Source organism: Lontra canadensis, unplaced genomic scaffold, assembly GCF_010015895.1.
Source record: "Lontra canadensis isolate GAN:19392208 unplaced genomic scaffold, GSC_riverotter_1.0 scaffold66, whole genome shotgun sequence".
NCBI classification, from domain to species: domain Eukaryota; kingdom Metazoa; phylum Chordata; class Mammalia; order Carnivora; family Mustelidae; genus Lontra; species Lontra canadensis.
The window spans coordinates 5,225,889-5,250,057 of NW_022631060.1; the positions used below are offsets into that span (position 1 = coordinate 5,225,889).

A 24,169-nucleotide genomic window follows, 5' to 3' on the forward strand; every position below is an offset into this window, starting at 1 on the left:
TCAGGCTGCGCTGGCCTGGGGGTCCAACCCCTGCAGGGGAGGAAGGGGTGGGCGTGGATCCAGCCTGCGATGGCCCGAACCCCTGAGCCCCCGCACTCACACTGCAGCTGGGGGCACTTATGGCACTTGCTCTGGCCCCAGGCGGTGCCGATGCTCCCGCAGCAGTCTTCCTGCTTGGTGAGGCCTGGGAGGGGATTGCTGCCGCACTAAGGGAAGTTGGGATGAGGGGGTCACAGAGCGCCCCGCCCCACCTGACCTTCCTCCTAGGGGCCTTTTCTTCCCCCGTCAGCCCACAGACCCCTGTTTTGCACAATCCCCCTTGGAATGGGGACAGGGCAACCCTGAGACCCAAGGGCCGGTCCAGCTGGACTGTGGATTCACTCACGGGCTGCTTGGGCAGCGTGTCCTGGAAGCAGCGGCCCAGGGGCTTCTGGGTGGGTGGCCGGGGGTGCTGGGGCTTGGGGTGCGGCAGCAGGTGCTGCGAGGGGGCGGGGCCCTCGGCATTCGGCCCCTCGATGCGGTGCACTTGGACCGAGGCCTCGGGCGGATGGTGGACGCGCACGTTCACCACGGGGGGCGGGGCCTGCACTGGGGGCGGGGCAGGGTGGCTTCAGGGCTGCCCCCGACCACAGGTAGTCGTGCAGGTTGGGGGATGGGAGTGGGCGGGGCTCCTCGAGGTCCCGCCGCCCTAGTGCCCGCCCACTTCGGCCTCCCCGGATCTGCCCTGTGGTCTGGTACCTTCTGCTGAGATCTGTCCCGGCCCGAGGGGCACCAGGAAGGCTGCATGCTGGGCAGGGGGCCCCTCCCCGGGCCCGGGCGGATCCGCGATCACCTGGACCGCGTAGATGGCGTGCTTGCTGGCCACAGACTCGCTCTCTGGAGCCAGGGGCGGCAGCGCGCCTGTGGACAGGGTCCCGGCCCGGCCCAGCCCAGGGCCTGAGCCGCCGGTGCCCCCGCCAGCTCCTCCAGCGGGCACCTGGCAGAAGCGACCGGTGAAGTCCGGGGGACACAGGCACTGGTTTCGGGAGGAGCACTGGCCACCGTTCATGCAGGGCAGAGGGCACACCACTGAGGAGGGGACGTGCATCAGGGACCAGGCCCAGTCCCCCACACACATCCTGTCTCTTTCCCTCCTCCTTACTTCCTTGCCACCCACTGACTCTGTCCCCCTTGGGAAGCTCGGTTTTGGAACCCGCAGAAGCTGATCTCTAGGTCCTCCAACATCCTTCTACCCATGTCGGCTTCTGGAGTCTGAAGTCCTGGACTTAAAATCCTCGCTAAAAGGCCATGCGGCAGCTGGTGGCTGAGCACTTTGCTCCCCCTCCCTGTGCCTCAGTGTTCCCGTCTGTAGGGATGTTTGTCGTATCTATTGAATGAGGTGATGCCTGTACAGATAGTTAGCACAGTGCCTGGCCCACGGAAGGTGTTTAATAAGTAGTATCGAATGATGATGGTGATCACGGTGCCGGAACAGCCGTTTTCTCCTCTGGCTTTCCCCTCCAGACTCTCCTGGGAATATGATCTCTATCTGGCACTTTCACCTCTTCCAAATTCTCTCCCATTCAGACCTCAGCCCTCTCTGAGCTCTCCCCTCACCCACCGATCTCCCTTTGTCAGGCCAACCCAGGGCCCACACCTCACCACTATCAGCGATGCCCTTGGGCACCTCAACCTTGGGGAGATGTGCCTTGTGCTTCCCCCACTCCTCCTCGTACCTTGGACTACCACCGGGAAATCCCTGACTGCCTAGATCATTCTACTGAGCCTCAGAGGCCCCATCTCTCCCGGTCCCACTCTACACAGTTCCAGCCTCTGCACAGTCTCATGAATCCACCTCCCCTCCTCCTCATGCCCTCTGCCCCTCCCGTGCCTTGAGCCTTGCCACCCATGCTCCTTGCTGGCTTCCTGCCTGTCCACAGCCCAGCACCCCCAGAGAAACCTGCCTCCGGCAAAGCCTTGACATGTCACACCCCTGCCTGCTGCTTGCTTCCTTGCCCAAACATTTGAGGCTCTCTATGGCCCAGAATGAATCTTCTATAAGCTGATCCCCCTCTGCTCTTTCCACGCGCACACCGCACCCTCACACTCCTCTTCCTCCTCCCACAGCTATGCCCCATCTCCTGCCTCCATCATTTTATTCATGCCTTTCCCTCCCCTTCAGGGCCTTGTCCCTCCACCTCTCCACATTCAAATATTTCCAGCCTCAGCTTCTCCTCCAGGAAGGGAGCCTTTCCTCGCCTTACGCTTGACTTGTTATATTTATGTCTGTCTCCCACACTGTAAAGGGTGATTTGGAGGGGCTGTGTCTGCGTCAGTTCTGGGACCCAGAGGAGGTTCGGGGGGCATAAATGAAGGAGTGACTGAGAGGCTGGGACCTATGTCTTTCTGTGACACGCATTCACAACCCACATCCAGCCTTGGGGCCCTGAGCTCACACACCAGACCCAGCCCCTCTCCTACCTGCCCCCTCCCCCCACGCAGCTGCCCTCACTTCCCAGAAGGGAAAGGTGGAGATGATGCTCTTCTGGACACCTGCAGGGCCTCAGAGGGACAACCCACAGCCATGGCCATCAGGGCCTGGGTAAGAGCGTCCCAGGCCAGCTCATCCTGCCAGGACTCTCAGCACAGGAGGGGTGTGTCCCGGGCTGGGGGAGGCAGGATCCTCTCCTTCCTGCCTCCCAGTGAGTCACCCATAGCGGTGAGGGTGACCTCTCAATGACACCCGCCCACTGTGGCCTGGGCACCGAGCCTGGGGATGTGGGCAACACAGATGGAGACAGCAGCCTGGGCAGGATGGCCAGGGGGTCTGGGAGGCTGGGCCCACATACACTCACATGCATGGTCATTTTCTTTCTCTCTCTCTCTCTCTCTCTCTCACACACACACACACATTCATTCTGGCACCAACACAAGCTCACAGAAACACTCCCATAGTGACTGGAGACATGCACCCAAGACAACACAAAGAAACATGTAATTAATCAGAGAGTGTCACTGTAAAGCCCATGCATGTACACAAGCGTGTGCGCACACACACACACACACACACACACACACATCTCATGAGAACTAAGAACCACATCAGGGAGGTTCCTCAGGTCTGTGAGTTGGTATGTGAGTAGGAATGTGTAAGAGGGGCCGTCTTGCTGGTGCCATCCTGGGCCCAGCCTAATTACCCTGTCCAGGAGGGTAATTACTGCCAGGACACCTCCCCCAGCCTGGCCCACAGGGCCCTAGCGGGAGGCGAACCGGACTCCAGACCTGGCCCTTTGAAGAGAGACGCTGGGGAAGCGATAGGCTCCAAGTGGAACTGGGGAGTCATGAGGGCTTGTTGGGGAGGGGAGACTCTGAGGCAGAGCTCTTGAGAGCTTATGGGGAAGGCAAAGAAGGGACAGCAGGATAAAGAGGTACTGAGGACCCAAACCAGCCCCTGCCTCCAGGCCTACACTCCTCTCTAGGCTAAGCACCTCTTCCCTCCCAGAACTTGCCAATATCTAACCTCTTCACCCTCAGCCCTGGCCTTGGCTACTCTGGGAGCATGCAGGTGTTTACCCCTGGTAGGCCCTGCCGAAGACATCTTGAAAGGAATTTTCCTATTTCTTCCAGCAAATCTATTTCTTAGGGGAATATCGGCCCCTTCTCTGTGACCTCTGGGCCCCAGCTGACATCCTGCAAAAGCCCCTGTGTGCTGAACCTGACTCCCTTTCAGAACCCAGCGACTTCCCAGAGGCCTGTGTCATCCGGGACCCCAGCAGGACCCCACATCTGAGGCCTCAACCCTAACGCAAAGCGGTGAAGTTCTGGTCTACTCAGCCCCGCCGCTGCTGCCTGCCCCAGGACTCCAGCCTCCCAAGCCCCTCGTGTCCCTGGAGCCCCAGGCCCCCAGAGCTCCGCTTTCTGCACCCCCGCCCCCCAGCGTCATATACCCTACTCCGCCCTGTCTCCCCTATTTGTCCGTGTTCCTGCCTTCCCGCTCCCCCGGCCCGTGCCCCCGGCCCTCACCCACGCGGAAGCCGGAGCCCGTGAGCGTATCGGTGCTGTGGCCGTTCTCTCCGATGAGCGTCATGTTGGAGCCCTGCTGACAACTGTCCCGACACTGGCCCTTGAGACAGGTCCGCTTGCAGATCACCGGCGCAAAGACCACCTTGAAGCGCTCGCGGGCCAGCGCCCCGCCCCCGCCAGCGCCCCGCTCGCCCGCCGGCCCCCCCTCGGCCCCGCCGCCCGGGCCCAGCGGCAGCAGCAGCAGCAGCAGCAGCGCCAGCAGCCCCGCCGCCCCCGCCCCGCGCATCTCAGGGGCCAGGCCGCCAGCAGCCCCGCGGGGCCCGGGCATCCGGGGCCGCAGGACCTGGGGGGCGCGCCCGGGCCGGGGCTATGGTCGCGGCGCCCGGGCGCGGGGAGGGGGGAGGAGTTGGGGTAGCAAGCCGGGAGCCCCGGGAGAGGGGAGAGAAGGCAGCAGGGGAGAGGAACGGAGGAAGCGCGCAGGGAGGGGACGGCAGGCGCGGGAGGGGGGCCCGGTGCGAGGCAAAGAGATGGAGGCTGGACTGCGGGGAGCCCAGAAACTTCCAGAGCCCCGGGAAGGAGCCCCGCCACGAGCCGGGGCCGGGGAGTGGGGTCGGGGGACGCCTGCGAAGGCCCCAAACTGAGGCGGCCGCGCGGAGGCCGAGCGAGTTGAGGCGGAGAGGAGGAGCGAGGGGAGAGGAAGGCCGGGCGGCCGGCCCGCTCCGCGCCTCCCCCGGCCGGGCTGGGCTCCCGCGGCCGCCGGGAAGCAGGGAGCGCGCGGGGCGGACGCAGGGAGAAGTGAGCAGTTGTTTTCCCTGGCTGCGGCGCGGCGGCGGCGGCGAGGGGGGCTGGGACGCTGGCCCCGGGCCAGGGAGACAGTTTTTTTTTTTTTTCTGTTTCAAGCGTCGCCGCGGCAGCCCGGAGGAGCGAGGGCGTGCGGGCGGGCGGAGGCCGGGGGCGGTCCCCGCCCCAGATGCCAGCCCCGCCGGAACCCGCCGCCGCCGCCGCCGCGCTGGGCGCTTTCCAGGGGGCCCTCACCTGGGACGCCGGGCGGCCCGCCGGATTCCTCCGGGCGGGGTGGCGAGGCCGCGTCGGAGCGGGAAACCGAGGCTGGGGGAGGGCCCCGGGGCGGCCAGGTGGGGCTGGAACCCTGGCCTCTCAGCCCTTTCCCAGCCTCCCTTGCGCAGGCGGGGGGCTCACCACCCCAGTCACTTCTCATTAGTGCCGGTCCACTCCCCTCTGAGGACAGGCTCAAGGAGAGGGCACCCTTTGGCCAGGGGCTCCGTGAAGGGTCCAGAAGAGGGCAGAAAGAACAAAGCTGGAGAGCCAACTTCCCTGCCAACTCCCCCCCCCCCCCAATGGCTTCCTGGTGCCCACCCTGCCCCCACCCCCCTTCGCCTTGTCTGGCCGGGCTGGCGGGGCTGGCTCTGGGCCTCAGACGCTCTGGAATCGCCAAGGTCTGAGCTCAGGGCCTGGCCCCCTTCCCAGGCTAACAGCCGGGAGGAGGGGGGTGCTGCTTGAGGGCCTAGGGGGCTGGGGAGGGGCACAGCAGGGCCCCAGGGCAGGGGTTGGCAGGGGCTGGGGAGGGGCCTTGAGCTTGGTAAAGCTGGAGAGGAGCCAGGCCTGTCCACTGGTCTGGAAAGGAGGCCCTGGAGGGCTGCAGTGTCCTGAGGCCCCAGCCATAGCCGCAGGGCCTGGCCAGGAGACCCCAGGACTCAGTGTCTGACTCAGAGAACTGGGCGGGGGGCGGGTGTGACCCTGCTATCCAGAGCAGGCCACTGCCAAGTCTGAGTGTCACCAAACCCTCTCCCGCCTGGCGCTAGGGGTGGCAGTCTGACTGAGGGGAGGGCCTTCGGGGACTGGCCTTCAGGAACACCTGTCGAAGGAACTCACGGTTTTTCCTTTGAGGATGGATTTTTTCGGGTTGCTTTGGAGGGGCTGAGAGAGACCCGTGAGTGCAGCCCCTGCCCGAATTGCTCAGTGAGCTCTGACCTGTTCATACAGCCTGGGGCTGCGGGGATGGGGTGAGGCCACATCCTCAGGGGATCCAAGCTGCTGGAATCCCAAAGTGGGTGTGAGGGGCAGCGCCGGCCTCCCCCAGGGCGCAGGTCGCACACTGACACAGGGAGCAATGCTGAGTGCTTACACCCACCAGGTGCAGGGCTGAGCGTTCTACGGTCATTTTCCCCTCACACTCATTTGAACCTGACTCTCCCCTGACCCCGGAGCAGGCTGTGGCTCCCCTGGGAACACAGCACAAACAGACCAGGCATAGAGTCTTAATTGCTCCAAGCCTCAGTTTTCTCACCTGTGAAATGGGGCTCTAGTCATTCAACAGACTGAGAACCTACCACCTACCAAGTTCTTGCTAAGAGATAGAACCAGTCCCTGCTTTCCCGGACGGAGCGGAGCCCAGACACGTGACACAAATCAATTCACACAGGACGGTGGTTACCATAGAGGCCGGTGCTGTGACAAAGAACAAGAACTGGGAGCAAGAGCGCACTGGGACCCTGAGGTCCAGGAAGGCCCTCTGGCAAAGGGACTTGGAAACGGGAGGCTGGGAGAGGAACATGAGTTCACAGGGCGCAGGCGAAGCCAGCCAAGCAGGAGGGAAACCTGTGGGGGGCCAGAGGGATCAGAGCCCAGGGGTCAAGAGACAGTTTACAGGGGTCATGCAGGGGCTGGGGAGGGGAGGGGAGAGAGATTCAGTTCTTCTAGGAACTAAGAGAAGAAAGCGAAGCAACAGGGTGTGAAGGGGAGAGAGAATATGGAGGTGGGAGGCCACCATGAGGAATTTGGGTTTTCTTTTCATCGCAATGGGACTGTATCAGGGCAAGAGGGGGTGCTGTTGCCAGCATCCCGGAAGAGACGATGTATTTGGGAGGTGGGATCTAGACACTGGGTGAGTGGCGGGGATCAGAGAGGCAGGCAGCACGAGTGGCTCCAGGGTTGTGGCTCAAGCCTGTGGGTGGGTGAGGAAAGCGGCAGAGGAGAGGGAGACACGGGGAAGAGGCTGGACTTCTGTTTGGGGCTTGTTGAGTGTGGGATGCTTGTATCCTCCAAATAGAGGCATCTCAGCCTGGAGAGCTAGAGCTCAGAGAGCATGTCTGGCCTGTGGACATAGGCCTGGGGTCCCCAGCATAAAGGGCATCGCTGACTATGGGAAAGGATGGGCTTAGCCTGGGAGAAAGGGGGTCCTGGGTGAGCCAGTGAGGTCCCCATTCCCAGGTCAGGGAGTGAAGGCAGAGTCAGAAGCGACTCAGAAGGAGCCGCTGGAGAGAGCACAGAGGAAAACCAGGGACACGAAGGGGAAGAGTGAGAGGAGTGTTTGGGGAGGAGCGTGTAGCCAACAGTGTCTCCTGCTCCTGCTGAAAGCAGGATGGGGTGGTGACTTGGGGACAGTGATTCGAGCACCCAGCCCAGTGCCTGGCACGTACTGAGTGCTCAGTAAATGTTATCTATTGCCATTACCAAATTCCTTAAGCCCAGCGGGGAGCCAGCAGGGAAGAGGGCACCCTAATGTGGGTGACTGAGGTGGCTAGATGGGAGGGGCTTTTACAGAGGGCTAGCGGACCATCACGGCAACGGAGGGAAGCCCTGGCCGCTGAAGAGGCTGGGAGGGGGGATCCATTGCCCCACTAACCTCAGCCCGGAGTCACAAGGAGCTGGAGCGGGGGCCTGCCGCAGAGACCCTCAGCATCCGTCCACCTGCTGCCTGCAGGGAAGGGGCTGGGGAAATAAACATGCCCCTAGTCTCCTCTTGAGCACCTAGGCCTCCCAGGGGCTGAACCCCAAAAGAAGTCTGCGGGCAGGGACATTAGTCTTCCTGTCCCTAAAAGTGGGGCTTTAGGACATGAGGGTAGCCACGAAGCAAGGAGGACAAGGAGGCAACTTGGACCAGCAGGGCAGACTGTGACAGTCTGACTCACGGGATATCGTTGGCCTGGTCACTGTCTATTCTCATCTCCTGTGTCACCACATCCAGCCGTCCCACCCCCTAGAATCTACAGGCATGCTTCCATGCCTCCTAGAGGGAGTTCTTCTGCAAGTCCAAGGAGACCATGCCCTTTCCCATCATTCTAGATTATTTTCAGCACCTAAGACGTCTCCCCACAGCCCCTCGTACCTGCCCTGGTTCCTCCTCTACCTGGCGACAATCACCTTTTAAAAACCTCATGCTACTCCCTTCTTAAAAAAACTCCAGTGGGGGGCGCCTGGGTGGCTCAGTCGTTTAAGCGTTGGCCTTTGGCTCAGGTCATGGTCTCAAAGTCCTGGGATCGAGTTGTGTACCCCCCACCACTCAGCCGGGAGTTTGCTTCTCCCTCTGCCCATCACCCCACTTGTGTTCTCACTCTCTCTCTCAAGTAAATAAATAAAAATTAAAAAAAGAAAGAAAGAAAGAAAACAACCCCGGGGTGCCTGGGTGGCTCAGTGGCTTAAGCCTCTGCCTTGGGCTCAGGTCATGATCTCAGGGTCCTGGGATCGAGCCCTGCATTGGGCTCCCTGCTCAGCAGGGAGCCTGCTCCCCGCCCCCCACCACTTATCTGCCTACTTGTGATCTCTCTCTTTCTGTCAAATAAATAAATAAATGAATAAATAAATTAAAAATAAAACCCTCCAGTGGCTTCTCTTTGCTCCCCTCTTGCCTCTGAGGGGTTGGGAGGTGGGGTAGAGGTGGGGTAGGGGTGATCCTTCTTGTCTAGGGTTCCTGCCTCTATGTCTTTCTCTAAAACAGCCACTCCTGGCTCTCTGGGTCCCATCGCCTGTTTGCTTCCTGCTGGGGATTCATCACAGTTTGGAACATTCCTTTTAACGGGTATGTTTACTTGTTTACTGTCTGTCTCCCCACCCTCTCAGGAAGGCACACCTTTGTCTCCAGATCCCAGCACAGGGCCTGGCACACAGAGGGTGCTGAAGTTTGTTGATTGACTAAATGGAGTGAGACCACGAGAGCGCCCACCGCGTACCGTGCACTTTGCACTGCTCCCTTATAGCATTCTTCCAGTGACCCTGCAAAGGGGGCAATGGAGGTTTTGAAAGATGAAGTGATTAGACTCAGGTCATCAAGTGAGTGACCCGATCACCTGAGTGACCTGAGAGACCACTCCAGCCTGCCTGATCCTGAACCGACACAGTGCTCCTGGGAGGGAGGAAAGGGAAGGGTCCCACGAATGTGCTAAAGGTGGGTGTGTGGGGCCTTGAGGGCAACGAGGGGCTCCGCTGGAATTAGGACAAAGAGGAAGCAGGGGAGTAGACCCAGGACGTGTTTGGACTGCTTAAATGTTAGGGAAGGCTCCTTTCTGCCGAGGGGGTTCTTAAGGCCCAGAGAAGGCAAGGGACTTGGCCGAGGTCACACCGCCGGTCAACGGCAGAGCCAGGACTCAAACCCAGGGCTCCTGGTGCCTCCCTAGGGGAGTTGGCGGGACAGGGCATCAGCCATCTGCATAAGGAAGTTCTAGTTCAAGAGGCGGTATAAGCACAACGGTCTTAGATTTTCCTGGCTGCGTCCTGAACTAACTATGGGAATTGGGGAAATTCTTCAACTTCTCTGGGTCTCAATTTCTTCCTTGTTAGACATGGAATCAAATGAGCTGATGTTGAGGAACCCTTTAGTGGACACTTCAGAGTTCTGAGTGTCTTTGCGAAGCTTCTGGGCTCCGAAGAAAGACCTGGCTCTGGGGAGTAAGGGGGGTGGGACTACTCATCAGTTCTGAAGATGACGGTGGAAAGTTTCAGAGGCCTGGAGGGGACAGTTCTGCCCTGGAGCATCTCTCTCGGAAGACACTCTGGTGACAGTGGCTGTCACTGAGTCCCTCTGATGTGCCACTGAGAGATGAAGGGAGCTGGGAGATGGGATTGGAAACTGAAACGAATCTTTCTTCATGCTCCATCAATCAGACAAGATCTTCAGCCCTGCTACCCTTTTCCACCTTTCAGACACAGGAAAAGCCCACTGAGAATCAGGGCCTAGAGGTGCGATGCCTGGAGGGAGTCCCAGGCCTGCGGCGTCCCAGCTGAGTGATCGTGGAGAAATCTCTTATTTGGCCAAGCCTCAGCTTCCTCATCTGTAACTTGGGGATGATGAGAGAACCTAATTCCCAGTGTCGCCGCGAGCATTAAGTGAGATAATTCATGCAAATCTCTTAACACAGTGCCTGTCCCAAAGAAAACAGATGCCCTGGGAAGGGGCTGAGATTATCCCCCACTTGCAGACTAACAAGGGAGCTCACCAATGTTTTGTGCGCGTGGGCAGAAGACACGAGATTCCTGGGTCAGAGACAAAGGACTTCATCACTCACGGCATAGTGAGCAGTGTGATCACCAGCCTATTGACATTAGTCTCCCTGTCCCTAAGTCCCATAGAGGTGGCACCAGTGGGCCAGACAGATGTCTGCACACAGTGCATTGCAGTGTGGAGAGGATTCTAACCTTAGAGCACTCAAATCTTTTCTGGTGGCCAGCAAGCATGTCCGCGCTTGGCTCTGGAGGAGACATCGTCTCCATCTTCCATGGTTGCTCACTATACCTACATCCCTGAGAAAAGTCCTGGACAAGGGAAGCCAGGCCTCTCTCACATTTCTGCAAAATGAGCAGAAACTCAAGAGACTCCTGGATAGTTGTTTTGCAAGAACAACCAACCCTCACATCGGAACTGTCTTTGATTTCGGTAGATTTTCCCAAGGCTGCACCACTCTATTGGCACCTGTCCAATAGGGTCTGAGACCAAATCTATCCAATTTGTCACACACGGCATGTCTTAAGGCTGCTCTCAACAGGACATCAAGGCCAAGATGAGGCCAATTTATAGCCCTTACCTCAACCACGACCCTCAGGAGGTCCTAGCTGAACAATTTCATAAAGCGTCAGATCTCCCTGACAAAGGCAAGGTAGCTGCTCCTTAGCTCTCTGTGACAATCTGTCCGCTTGGCTGGAAGTGTTACTCGCCGTAGAGCAGCTTATATGAACAGCTGCACAGACTCTGCCCGGCCCTGTAAGGAAGAAGTCCGGGGAAATCCTATCATCTATAGCACCAGTAAGCTGGTGAATGAAAGCTCTCCCAAAAGCCGTCCAGGCCAAGGTGGTGCCATTGATTATTTCAACGAAAGTTCAAGTCATCCTGTTTTCAAGAAAGAGGCAAGTTACTCTTTGACTTCCACACAAGTTGGCTAGTCTCAAGGGTGCACATGGTGCTTCTGGGAAGAAACCTGGCGCCCCACCCCCCAGCCCAAGTGGGACAGAACTCTATCAGTTAGGGAGCACAGGTTGATAGTGCCTCCCATTGGCCTCTCCACAAGCTAGTAGCCTTAGAGTTCCCAGTCCAAGTTAAATAATTGAGTTTAGTCCTCGTTTTGCAGGGATTGACTGATGGCCCAACCTGTCCCATTTGTCCATGCCACCAGCCAGATGGCGTTCATCTACCCCAGGGAATTATGAGTGGTGATGGCTATGACTGGGGTGAGGAAGACACCTGGGGGTGCTGGGGTTGGCAGGTGTTTTGTGTGGAAAGTATTGGAGGTGAGGCGGCTCTCTGCTCCTTCCAGGCTTTCAGGAAGTTAAGCGGAATGGCAATCCAGCAAGGTCAGAACTGAGGACAGCAGGCCCAGCAGTCAGTTAAATTTAAACCCCTTGCGATAGTTTGGGTGAGTGGCACCAGGATGTTGACCTCAGTAAGGGAGGTTCTGGGTGGCCGGAAAGCCAAAGATCATTAATGTCTCTCCTTCCTTCATGTCTCCTGTGTCCTCCTTCTTCCTTCCCCAGCTGCTGAGGTGGTCATTTTCCTTCCGTTGTTACAAGATCAACCTGTTCTGTTCCAGTAACGAGAATGTCACCTTTTCCCAGTCATTCCCTACTTAAACCTTTCATCTAGAAGGGTCTGGTGTAAGAAGGACAAGGACACTCACAATGGTGAGTGTAGAAGTCTGAATTTTTATGTAAGTAATCTCTATACCCAGTGTGGGGCTCGAACTCACAACCCTGAGATTTGGAGTCCCATGCTCTACTGACTGAGACAACTAGGCACCCCAGTGAATTTTTAAAACTGGTCCAAGCCCCACCCCTCTCATCCTGATCATGACAAAGGACCTGGCCAAAGGGAGATGGCTGCATCCTGGGCACAGCCACATTCAGGGACTGAACTGCTGTATTGAGGTGTGTGGACCAGGAGGGAGGGCCAGAAATTTTCCTGAGGTTTTGTTTTAAGTAAACTCTACCCCCAACGTGGGACTTGAACTCATGACCCCGAGATCAAGAGTCACATGCTTTTTGAGTTTATATTTGAAGAGGTTACTTCAACACCCAATGCCTGGGGTTGAGAGAGGGTTTGGAAGGGCAACCATATCCCTAGACTATAAGCCCATTATAGAGTGGCTTTTGGGATAAAAGTCACCCTGTTGCTAGATCAAATCATCCAGAAAGTAAAAAACACAGATTAGTATCAAGAACCACAATGATGTGGCCGAAGTTGGCTGGTTGGACTGGAGCAGCACCCGTGTAACCACAAAAGTGTGAGGCATCACCAATAGCCCCAAGAGGGAGTAAAAGGTTCTATGTATTCAACCCCTCAGGAGTGAACAGAGGCAACACGGCATATACTGTGGCTTCTCTAGTCCCAGGAAAAACAGATGAACGTTGGCAGGAATCACAAGTGTGGCGTGGAGTGGCACCAGAAGCACAGAGTCCCTTATTTTGTGTCCACTCTATAATGGCGGACATGTGGCCATGTCTGGTATATTGAGGGATCCAGGCAGAAATAGAGACAACCTGGACAATGCAGGATCAACCAACAGCTTGATTTCTGTCAGTCTCATTAGAGAATGACCCTTTAGCATGGGCATTTACAAAAGTGATCTAGACTGGCCTGCTCTGATTTGTTTCCACAGTTAGCTGAAAATGTTGCCATCCAAAACTTTCTATTGGGTGGTAGGGTTACTATTGCTGACATTATCTACCTTGCATTTGGGTACTCCTGGATGTTGCAAACACATCTTGTAGCAAACACATCATGTAACAAACACAACTTGCTTTCCAGTTGGACCTGCAAGGTTCATACCCTTTGGCTAAGCTGAGCTTGAGTTGGTCCTTATAGATTAAGGTTGTCAATTTCGTTGATCTTTTCGATGAATTTGTAGGTTAGCTGATTTTCTCTAATCTTCATTACAGCCTTCCTTTTGCTCGCTTTGGGTTTAGCTTGTCCTTCTTTTTCTATGTTCTTAAGGTGGATATTTAAGTTACTGATTTTAGGTCTTTTCTTTTTATAAATGTAAGATTTGACAACTATAAATTTCCCTCTAAGCACTGCTTTGGTTGCAAGTTTGGTTGTAAGTTCTGGTATGTTGCATTTTTAAAGATTTTTAAAATAAATCTTTTTTTTTAAGATTTTATTTATTTATTTGACAGGCAGAAATCACAAGTAGGCAGAGAGGCAGGCAGAGAGAGAGAAGGGGAAGCAGGCTTCTTGCCGAGCAGAGAGCCCAATGAGGGACTTGATCCCAGGACCCTGAGATCATGACCTGAGCCGAAGGCAGAGGCTTAATCCACTGAGCCACCCAGGCGTCCCGATTTTTAAAATAAATCTTAAAGAAGCTTCCAATTTCCCCTGTGATTTCTTCTATGACCCATTAGTTATTTAAGACTGCATTGTTTACTTTCCACGTATTTGTGAATTTCCCCAGTTTTCTCCTATTATTGCTAATTTCATTGCATTGTGGTCTGAGAACATATTCTGTATGATTTCAGCCCTTTTAAGTTTACTGAGACTTGCTTTATGGTTTAACATATACTCTATTCTGGAGAATGTTCCATGTATGCTTGAGGATATGCATTCCACTAGTGTTGGGTGGAGTGCTTTGTAGATGTCTGTCCTTACTTGGGCTTGAGTCACGCAGCTTGACTTTTCTTTTAAAGGAGTCTACCTTGATAGAAGCTATTTCTGTCTGACTGTGATAAAACATTTGTTTTTGCCTGGTTTTAATGTAAGGGCTAGGAGCGTTTCCTAAGTGGGGCTGATCGCAAGAATTTAACTAGATTTCTTTGGGTCACCTTTGAGCAGCATTGTAAACCCAAACTAAGACGATAAGAACACGAAGAGTAATCAATGACTCATCTGTGGTTTTCTATGGGAGTTGGTCTGTCTCAAGAGAGTCTCCCTGAGCGGGATAAATCTCCCTTATATAAGCAGCCAGGACTCACTGGAAGGGAAAAAACCAAACCAATAAACCAAACAAACAAAAAAACCCTGAGACATTTTACTGTCATCTTGGAGTGGGTATAAGATTGGCATGACAGACAGTAGGAAGGACTGAGTGGTAAGATGGCTCAGCTGTTTTTATTCTCCCTTAACAAGCAGCACATGTCCTCCCCCTCGCCTCTCAAGTGAGCCAGCAAAATTCTAATGATTCATCTGGTTTTCGTCTATAGTGGTAGTAAATTTCCCTCCATTCATGTTTAGTGTGTGTGTGCTGTCTGAAAGGGGACAGAAACTTCTGTATGCCCCAGATGAGTCTTAGGATTGGTTGTTATGATGGGGTGGACCTGAGGGTGACCCCTCCACTCCCCAGTTCCACCCGGAGGAGAGTTAGTAACACCTGGGCGATGTCTGGCAGCTGACCTTGAATCGACACCCGGGTACTCTGCTGGCAACTACCTCCCCAATTTGTTCTCATGAACGGGAAATAAAGTTGAAGACCCCTTATTGCTTGATTGATTATACAATCTGGTCAACATGTGTGCTGCTTGCTGATTCCCTTGGTCTTCCCTCAGAACTTGTTAGTAAATCCCTGAGGTCCTTGTACCGAAAACCATGTTTCTGTCCGTGTCTCATCCCCACTGCCCAAACAGTCAAGAACTGTGGTAAGGTCTCTCATTTCACCCTATTTTCAAATAAACAAGTTATGGGGATACAATTTCGTGGCTACTGGCAGAAGATGTAAGACTTTTGAATAAGAGATGAAGGACTTTATTACTCAGGGGCCCTGGGTGGCTCAGCCGTTAAGTGTCTGCCTTAGGCTGGGTTGTGATCCCGGGGCCCTGAGATCGAGTCCCGCTTTGGGCTCCCTGCTCAGTGGGAAGCCTGCTTCTCCCTCTCCCACTCTCCGTGCTTGTGTTCCCTCTCTCGCTGTGCCTCTCTCTGTTAAATGAATAAATAAAAAAAAATTTTTTTTTTTTAAAGAACTTTAGGGCGCCTGGGTGGCTCAGTAGGTTAAGCCTCTGCCTTCAGCTCGGGTCGTGATCTCAGAGTCCTGGGATCAAGTCCCGCATTGGGCTCTCTGCTCGGCAGGGAGCCTGCTTCCCCCTCTCTCTCTGCCTGCCTCTCTGCCTACTTGTGATCTCCCTCTGTGTGTCAAATAAATAAATAAAATCTTTAAAAAAGAACTTTATTACTCACAGCACACAAATGTCATGAATGTGAGCATATCGGTCCCTTCCCCTTCCCCTCAAGTCTTGCCAAAGCAAGGCGGGCGGACTCCTATGGGTGCCTGGAGGGACTCTGAGCTGGGGGCATCCAGGTGTTTTATAAGGAGCAGTAATACGCCAGCCCTTTGCTCCAGAGGGGCGAGTTGTCTCTACTGTCCAAGGCTGTCCACTATACAAACATCCAGCAAAAGACAGTCTGGAACCAAGGTAATGTCTCCGCTCACTACACCTGCATTCATGTGAGAGATGCGGTGATCAATGGTCTCCTACAGTTTCACTCCTCACATCTCACTAAATCCTGATGGCAACCCTGCCAAGTAGGTATTTAACTGACCTGGTTTCACAGATGAGGAATTGAAGTCCAGAGAAGTGAAGTGAATTACTCCTGGTGACATAGCCAGTAAGCAGTGGATCTGGGCCAAACCCAGGCCAGCCTGATTCCAGCCCTGTGTCTTGTCCATCCTCCTGCAGAACTTGAGGCATGGACGGGCTCCGAGGGGAGAAAGATGATGGCAATTCCCTTGAGTAGTGGGACAGGACTGTAGGGAGGGTGGGAAGGGTTGATGGAGTCCAGGAGCCAGATCTGTAGGACCTTGGAGACCATAGTAAGGACTTTGGATTTTTGTCTAAGGGTGATTGGGAGATGCCAGAGAGTTTTGAGCAAAAGAGTGATATGACCCGATTTATGTTTTTTTTAAAGACTTTATTTATTTGACAGGCAGAGATCACCAGTAGGCAGAGAGTCAGGCAGAGAGAGAGTGAGGGAAGCAGGCTCCCCGCTGAGCGGACAGCCAGATGCAGGGCTCGATCCCACGACCCTGAGATCATGACCTGAGCCCAAGGCAGAGGCTTAACCCACTGAGCTACCCAGGCGCCCCTGACTTGATTTATGTTTTAAAGATTTATTTATTATTTATTTGAGAGAGAGAGAGAGAGAGTTGTGAGAGCACGGTGGGAAGGGGCAGAGGGAGAGGGAGCTGAGTGCAGAGCCCCATGTGAGGTTTGATCCCACGACCCCAAGGTCACGACCTGACCAAAACCAAAAGTTTGATGCTCAACTGACTGTGCCGCCCAAGTACCCCTTGATTTATGCTTTATTTATTTATTTATTCACTTATTTATTTTTGAAGATTTTGTTTATTTTGTTGGAGAGAGGGAGAAAGAGAGAGCACAAGCAGGAGGAGTGGCGGGCAGAGGGAAAAGCAGGCTCTCCCCAAGCAAGAAGGGCGATGTAGGACACAATCCCAGGACCCTAGGATCACGACCTGAGCCGAAGGCAGATGCTTAACTTACTGTGCCACTCAAGCGTCCCCTGATTTATGTTTTAAAATAATTGTTTCCTGTTCTGCAAGGTGGGGATAACAGTAGTACCTTCCCGATAAGGTTGTCATGAGGAGTAAATGACAGGAATTAAACAGAAGGAGGAGTGCCGGGGTACTAGTTGGTGCCAGGAAGAATAGCTGTTGGCTGAGTGGATACTGGCCATGATGGTGACAGAAGGTGCACTGAGAAATTTAGGATGGGGCTGGGAGCTGAAGACAGTATGGACCTGGAGGGTCTGTACATGCGGGCTAGAGTCCAAGAGGTCCTCTAGTCAGCTTGGCATAACTTACCTAGGGTCAGGCCCAGAGTCAGGAGCACTGCTGCCCAAGAGCCTGCCAGTAGATGGAGACAGTGAAGAGGGGCACAGGGCTCTCCAAGTAAGCAGGCGGCAGCAAGGGTCAGAAAATGGCAGTTTCAGGCAATCTATGTAGAAGGAAGATGGGGCCAGGAGAAGGGCGTTCAACTTTCAGGTAAGAATGCAGAAGCATGTGCTGTCTAGTTAAAGGAGGAGGTTGCCGATCAGATTACGGGGGAAGGGGGTGTCTAAATCCTAGCTCCTTCTCCCCTGCCCTGCGAACCGCCTTAAGGCCCTTCAGGCTACACTTTAGGGCACCATTGCCTGCCCCATCTGGCTTCTCCAAACCTAATAAGGGAGAGGATGCTTAAAGAAAAAGAACACAGGGACGCCTGGGTGGCTCAGTGGGTTAAGCCTCTGCCTTTGGCTCAGGTCATGATCCCAGCGTCCTGGGATTGAGCCCCGCATCGGACTCTGCTCGGCAGGGAGCCTGCTTCCTCCTCTCTCTGCCTTTTTCTCTACTTGTGATCTCTGTCAAATAAATGAATAAAATCTTAAAAAAAAAAAAAAAAAGAAAAAGAAAAAGAACACAGAAGGGTGGGGGGGGGGCGGAAATCGAGTCCAGTGTTCATGGAGCACGAGTAATTTTAACAGAGACCCACCTAAAAAACAGCATAATTGCGATAACCATAACTATTCTAGATCATTCAGCTTCACCAACCCACGGGAAGCGCTCCGCGGCCGCTGGACCCCGACCTGCACATGCCCAGTACAGCGCTTATCAGCCAGCGAGCGTTTGGAGGACCTAGATTTAAAAAAAAAAAAAAAAAAAAAAAAAGTGAGGGGCGGACTTCGCATCAGTCCCAGGCCTTGGGGTTAAGGGGATCGGCAGACTGGGCCTCCGAACATGCAGAAGGGAGTGAGGGTGTCTTGAAATAGGCTGAAAGGTACAGAAAGGGAGGACGACCCCCCGCCTGGTCGGTCTTGCGGGTTAAGTGAGAAGCACTGACGACTGAAGAGGCTGTATGGGGGCGCAAGGGGCCACTTGTTATCATCAGGGGTGCTGTTGATTACGCCACTGCCCCGCCTGCCCCGGGTCTCACTTGTGCGGAAAGGGAAATCCAAGGGGAGATGGAGGCCTGCGGGAATTTCTCAAATCAAGTGGTCCCCATCTGCGGCGGGCAGGAAGGGCGACCCCGCGCAGCCACTTTCAGGTCCTGCGACCCGAGCGGCGTTAGCCCGGAGACTCCCGTCCTGCGGCCCAGCGAGCCCAAAGTTCGTCTGCCGGGTTCGCGCGGAGGAGCTCGCCCACAGGCCAAAAGCTCCAGCAGCAGACACACCCCACTGCGGGCAACTTGACGTCTGAGAGGCGCCATTTCCGCCCTCATCCTGGGCCTAAAAAGAGGGGGCGGAGCCGAGCGGAAAGCGCTCTGCTTGTACGTCACGTCCGGTGAGCCTAGTGGCGACAACGGCAACATGGCTCTGAACGGTGCTGGTGAGGGTCTGGGCTGTGGGGGCCTATGGTTGAGGGGTGCAGGAGGTAGCCCGCTCGGGAAAGACCGCTCTGTCTCTTGTGCCTCTCTTCCCCCAGAAGTCGACGATTTCTCCTGGGAGCCCCCAACCGAAGCGGAGACGAAGGTTCTGCAAGCGCGAAGGGAGCGACAGGATCGCATCTCCCGGCTCATGGGCGACTACCTGCTGCGTGGTTACCGCATGCTGGGCGAGACGTGCGCGGACTGCGGGGTGAGGAGAGACTCAGGACGTGGGACCCGGGTTGGGGCCGCGGACCAGGCCGCACGGCTCTTCCCCAACTCTCCCCTCTGGACCCCATCGCCCTGCGTCTCACCCTGTGTCTCATCCGTGCCCGCGTGTTTTCTGCTTCTAGACGATCCTCCTCCAAGATAAACAGCGGAAAATCTACTGCGTGGCTTGCCAGGAGCTCGACTCAGACGTGGATAAAGATAATCCGGGTGAGGGGCGATTGTGCTTGGAGAAGCTGCGTGGTGATAGAGGCCTAGGAACAGTAGGTTTGGGAGGTGACAGTGGAGTCTGTGGGTGAGGCGGAGGTAAGGCGCTTTCCCTTTTCGGCTCTAGAGAGGACCATTCATTCAGTAGAAGCACTAAATACCCGTGTGCCAGACACTATCAAGAATCTGAGCTCCGTTGAGCATAGTCCTAATGGGAGAGATGAAGCAAGGGCATAAATAACTCTGACACAAAGAAGAAAATGGATGAGTTACCTTATACAGGGGAAGGAAAAACATCTCAAGCATAGGAAGACCAGAGCAGTAAAGAGAAGGTGGCCCAGGGCTGATGGGGGACAGACTTCCTGACCACTCCATCCACATTTTCCTCTTTTAGCTTTGAATGCCCAGGCTGCCCTCTCTCAAGCTCGGGAACACCAGCTTGCCTCTGCCTCGGAGCTCCCCTCCGGCTCGCGGCCAGCCCCTCAGCCCCCAGTACCCCGTCCAGAGCACTGTGAGGGAGCTGCAGCAGGGCTTAAGGCAGCCCAGGGGCCGCCCCCTCCTGTTGTGCCTCCAAATGCAGGTGTCCTGGCCTGCACACAGGAGGCCCTCCTGCAGAAGCTGACTTGGGCCTCAGCTGAGCTGGGCCCTAGCACCTCCCTGGAGACCAGCATCCAGCTGTGTAGCCTAATCCGGGCTTGTGCTGAGGCTCTGCGCAGCCTGCGGCAGCTGCAACACTGAGAGGCTCCTCCTGAGAAAAACCCTCTAGAAAAACAGCTGTCCTCTTGTGTGGTTTGTTCTTTTCTTGGTTCTGAGTGTGCATGCCAGCTCCAGCTCCACTTGCCTTTTTCCTACCTTTGGTCTCTTACTCTACCACTGTCTGCTTTCCTTGATGCCCTGAGAGATTCCTTGGGCTTGTTTGTGCTTGGTTTCCCCCACTCAGAATGAGCGGGGAGGGAGAGGACTATGTGATACTTTTTTTCAGAGGAGGAGATCATAGCTTCCTCAAAAGCAGGAACAAGAGGGATGGACCTCTGCGGCATCCCTGCAGCCTCCTCAGCCATCCAGTGCTCAATTCCCAGTCTTGAGTGAGATTTTGGGTTCCAGCCCCTTTTGGTATCTTCTCTGTCCCCTGAGCATTCTGATACCATCATCCTGACCCACCTCATGCCCAGTCAAGGTACTCAGACACGAGACACTGACAGGGCGTCCGGTTTCACGATAGGGACCCAGTGTGGACTTAACTCAAGTTTCCTGACTCCCCACCCCCAGGTTTAGATCCTTTCCTTGGGGAGTTAAAATTGAGCAGAATAACTAAACACATTTTTGTGGGGGGAGCAAAGAAGAACCGCGAAGGAACCCCATTCACCGCTTTCGGTCTCTTTCCCCGCCTCTTTTTCTCGCTCCGTTCTGGTGGATACCCCATTCCCTTTCTCAGCTTTTCGCGATGTGGTCCCACCACCGTAGCCCTTTTAAGAGAGGCCCTGCCCATACGAAGGGGGTGGGGCAGGGGCGGAGTCGGAGGAGTCGGGGAAGGAACAAAGCGCGGCCTGCGGGCGGCGGCTGGGCTCGGCCGGCGGGGCCGCGCGGTGCGGGGCCTGCGGGCTGCGGCCCGGGCGGAGGGTTGAAGGGAAGGAGGCAGCATCGCCGTCCGCGCCGGCCGGGCCATGAATGGGCTGCCCTCGGCCGAGGCGCCGGGCGGTGCTGGCTGCGCCCTAGCCGGGCTCCCTCCGCTACCGCGCGGCCTCAGCGGTCTTCTCAACGCAAGCGGGGGTTCGTGGCGGGAGCTGGAGCGCGTCTACAGCCAGCGCAGCCGCATCCACGACGAGCTGAGCCGCGCGGCCCGTATCCCAGATGGGCCCCGCTACGCTGCGGGCGCCACCAACGCGGGACCCGCCGCCGGTCCCCCCGGCCCGCGTCGCCCTGTCAATCTCGACTCAGCACTAGCAGCGCTGCGCAAGGAGATGGTGAGCGGCTGGGCCCCGGGCCAGCTGGGCGGGGGGCTGCAGCTGAGCATGAAGGTCCCGGGGCGGAGCGCAGTCAGAGGCCCGTAACCGGGATCTCATGGCTTGAGCGTCAGAAGAACTGCAGAAGAGGGTTGGGTCAGAGGGGTTACAGTAACAATGATTATAGTTGCCGTTTATGCCAGTAGTTATCATGTATTTTTAAGTGCTTTACTCATGTTACTTTATTCCATCTTGCTAGGTAAATGTTATCCCTATTTTACAGATAAGGGTCAGTGACTTGTCTAAAGATTCACAGCTTGCAGATGGCGTCCGCTGTCCCCAAAAGTTTGTGCTTAGAGAGGTGCAGGAAGATTGGCTAGGGCTGAGGGTGGCCTGGACCCCAACCCCAGCCCACCCTCAGTCTTTTGCAGGTGGGGCTGCGGCAGCTGGACATGTCCCTGCTGTGCCAGCTGTGGGGCCTGTACGAGTCAATCCAAGACTATAAGCACCTGTGCCAAGACTTGAGCCTGTGCCAGGACCTGTCATCCTCCCTGCACTCAGACAGCTCTTACCCACCTGATGCTGGCCTGTCTGATGACGATGAGCCTCCCGATGCCAGCCTGCCCCCGGACCCGCCACCCCTCACTGTGCCCCAGACACACAATGCCCGGGACCAGTGGCTGCAGGATGCCTTTCACATCAGCCTCTGAAGAGCTGGGGGTGGGGGGAACACGCACCCATGCAAAAGGCTCAAAAACTCAGCCCTTAGTCAGTACTCAGACTTCTAGTGCCTGCTTTCCCTGTATCACCTCACTTCACGAGAAGGCAAGTCTTTGGGCCCCTCAGACGTAAAATTGCCGACACCCTCTCTCTTGACTCTGGTTAGCTAGCACTGGGGTAGGCACCTGGGCTACAGCCTTGGCCCATGGCACTGAACCTCCACTCCTCCCACATGTGTGCACCCCAGCTTAGCCAACCTGCTGTCTGGTGGTGGGGCCCAAAGCATCTGGCACTCCGCTTGACGTCTCTGGGATGGGATGAGTGCCTGGTTCCCATCTCCTTTTCACCTTTTGCTGCTGTTGGCAGCTGCTGGCTCAGGGGCATCCCACCTCTGGTCCCTGCGTTCCACTGCTCTAGACCAGGGCATCCCCATTCTTGCACCCACCCACGGCCGGGAGGGCCAAGGCTCCGTGCTGGATGTTTAAGTTTAGGGGCCAGACTCTTGGGCACGTAGGTAAATAAATACTCTCTCAGCGTTCTTGTGTTCTGAATGCCTGGTTCTGGGGCAGGAAGATAGCGGTGTTTCTGGAAAGTGCGGTCCCGCGCTCCGCCGGCAGGTGGCGCCGAAGACCCCCGAATGGAAGAAAGGCTTGCCACGAGTGAGTGCGAATCCTCCCTCCACCTACCGGGCTGGGGAACATGCGGAGCTGGCCGAGCTAGCACCGCGGTCTGCGACGGCTGGCGAGTAACTTCCCCTCTGGCAGGAGATCTGGGAGCCCAACCCTCCCCGCCCCGCCAACTCGCCTTGGTCCTTCCTGGCCCGCCGGGAAGGAAGGAGAAGGAGCCGCCTATCTTGAGAGAAACTTTCCACCCCAAGTGGGGGCGGAGCTGGGGCGGCACAGGAAATGGGTGGGCCGGAGCCAGCGGGCCTAGGGGCCCCTCGGAGGGAGAGGGGAAGGCGCCTCCAGGATGCGCCCGGGAGCTAGCGAGTGCTCTTCGGGTGGGAGGAAACAGCTGCAGGGGCAGAAAGGGATGAGGTGGCTATGGCCCACACTTCCCCAGAGGCCACATAAGCCCTGGGCGACGGGGCGGGGAGAAAGGACCAAGGCCCTGCGCTCCCGGGCAGGAGATCCAGCTCTAGTGAGGAGCCTTTATGTTCCAGACGCTCCCATTCTGCACTTACTCTTGTACGGGCCGCCTGGCTGCCCAACAGCACTTGGAGACTTTAGGCCTGTGTGTGAGGGACTTCCTCTTACAGAGGACCACACTGCTGGGCCTGGGAGACAAACCCACGTGTCAGGCTCGCGGAAGAAGCCTGCACATTTGGGGATGGTGGGTGTTCAGACCTCCAGGCACACACAAAACCCCTACAGCTCCCTGAGATGAAGAGGAGAGGACCTCGTGGTTACACACTTAGGCTTCCAGGCTGCTCACCCCCACACCCTGCGCACAGTCCCTTGCCTCTGGAGACAACAGTCGGCACTCTTGGCAGATCAGAGAGCCTGTTCAAACCAAGTATTTATTAAGCACCAGGTTGCAGTCCGTTCACAAACCCTGCCTAGTGCCGGCAGGGAGGGAAAGCTGAGGAGCTGCCTCGGGGCAGCTCCTAACTCCCCCCGGACACCTGGAGGTGCTCATTAGCATGCTGGGCCCAAAGGTAGGCGATAAGGGCTCTGATCTAGGTGTGAACAAGGCAGCTAATGCCTGGGGCAGCCTTCTTAGGCGAGGGAGAGTATATGTATCTGTGTAGCCCAAGCTCCTGCTTACACACACACACTCTCTCTCTCTCCCTCCAGCTGCAATAACGGATTCCGTTTAATGAGACCTCAGAAAATCAGCCAGTCTGCGTAGGGAATGCTTCCCAAGATTTCCTACTCTCAGTGACTGTGTAAGAGTCAGAACTATAATTATCCCTATTTAACAGAGGTAGAAACTGAGGCTCAGAATATTAGTACTTTGCCCAAGTTCACACACTTGTTGGAAATCAGCTGCTTGTGGGGTGTTGGGACTGTCTTCCCACTTGACAGCCAAGGAATCAGGTTCCGTGACTGGCAAATGCGTGCTACCCAAAGGTAGGGACACTCGAGTTGACCCCTGACTCTGCTCTAAGACCTGGGTGACAGCAGGAGTCTGCCACCGCAGTGTTGACAGTTGGCTCTGGCCCAGATTCGGAGCGTGGCCCTGAGCATGTCTGTTCTTTCTGGGGCTCTGTTTCCCCCACCTGTGAAATGGGGCCATCATCAATCAGTACGTACCTCCCAGGGCTGTGGGCAGGAAGGGTGGCGGCCCGGGCAGTGCTCCTGAGGGCGGCACCAAGTTGCTGGTGGCTCTCTCCCCGACCCACGCGTCCACACCGCCTCCGCGAGCTATCAGCCGGCTGTGCTGTCCGGGCGGCCCCCTTGGTACGCCCCCCAGGTACCCCCCGCTCCCGCCCCAACAGCGGCAGCCGCGCGAGGCCCCGGAAGCCGGGCCGCCCCGCCCCCCGCTCCAGCCCCGGCCCCGGCCCC

General features: G+C 56.1%; 3 protein-coding genes across 6 annotated transcripts in view; 2 read left to right on the plus strand and 1 right to left on the minus strand.

Annotated features, from left to right (window-relative positions):
* Positions 1 to 4,599, minus strand: part of LTBP3 (latent transforming growth factor beta binding protein 3) — a 17,517-nt gene extending 12,918 nt beyond the window's left edge. For all 4 annotated transcript variants that reach the window (XM_032879456.1, XM_032879457.1, XM_032879454.1 and 1 more), the window contains exons 1-4: positions 4,003 to 4,599; positions 739 to 1,068; positions 386 to 588; positions 101 to 206 (exon numbers count right to left, since the gene is read on the minus strand). In XM_032879456.1, coding sequence (XP_032735347.1) covers positions 101 to 206; positions 386 to 588; positions 739 to 1,068; positions 4,003 to 4,330 — 967 coding nt within the window. In that variant the 5' untranslated portion in view covers positions 4,331 to 4,599. The remainder of the gene's footprint in view (positions 1 to 100; positions 207 to 385; positions 589 to 738; positions 1,069 to 4,002) is intronic.
* A 13,849-nt stretch (positions 4,600 to 18,448) lies between these two features.
* ZNRD2 (zinc ribbon domain containing 2) lies at positions 18,449 to 19,772 on the plus strand. Its single transcript, XM_032879460.1, has 4 exons — positions 18,449 to 18,527; positions 18,624 to 18,775; positions 18,918 to 19,002; positions 19,394 to 19,772. The coding sequence occupies exons 1-4, from the start codon at positions 18,509 to 18,511 to the stop codon at positions 19,735 to 19,737; spliced, it is 600 nt and encodes a 199-aa protein (XP_032735351.1). The 5' UTR covers positions 18,449 to 18,508; the 3' UTR covers positions 19,738 to 19,772.
* Positions 19,773 to 19,897: 125 nt separating this feature from the next.
* FAM89B (family with sequence similarity 89 member B) lies at positions 19,898 to 22,200 on the plus strand. The gene is made up of 2 exons (XM_032879461.1): positions 19,898 to 20,963; positions 21,374 to 22,200. The coding sequence occupies exons 1-2, from the start codon at positions 20,664 to 20,666 to the stop codon at positions 21,650 to 21,652; spliced, it is 579 nt and encodes a 192-aa protein (XP_032735352.1). The 5' UTR covers positions 19,898 to 20,663; the 3' UTR covers positions 21,653 to 22,200.
* Positions 22,201 to 24,169: the final 1,969 nt, after the last annotated feature.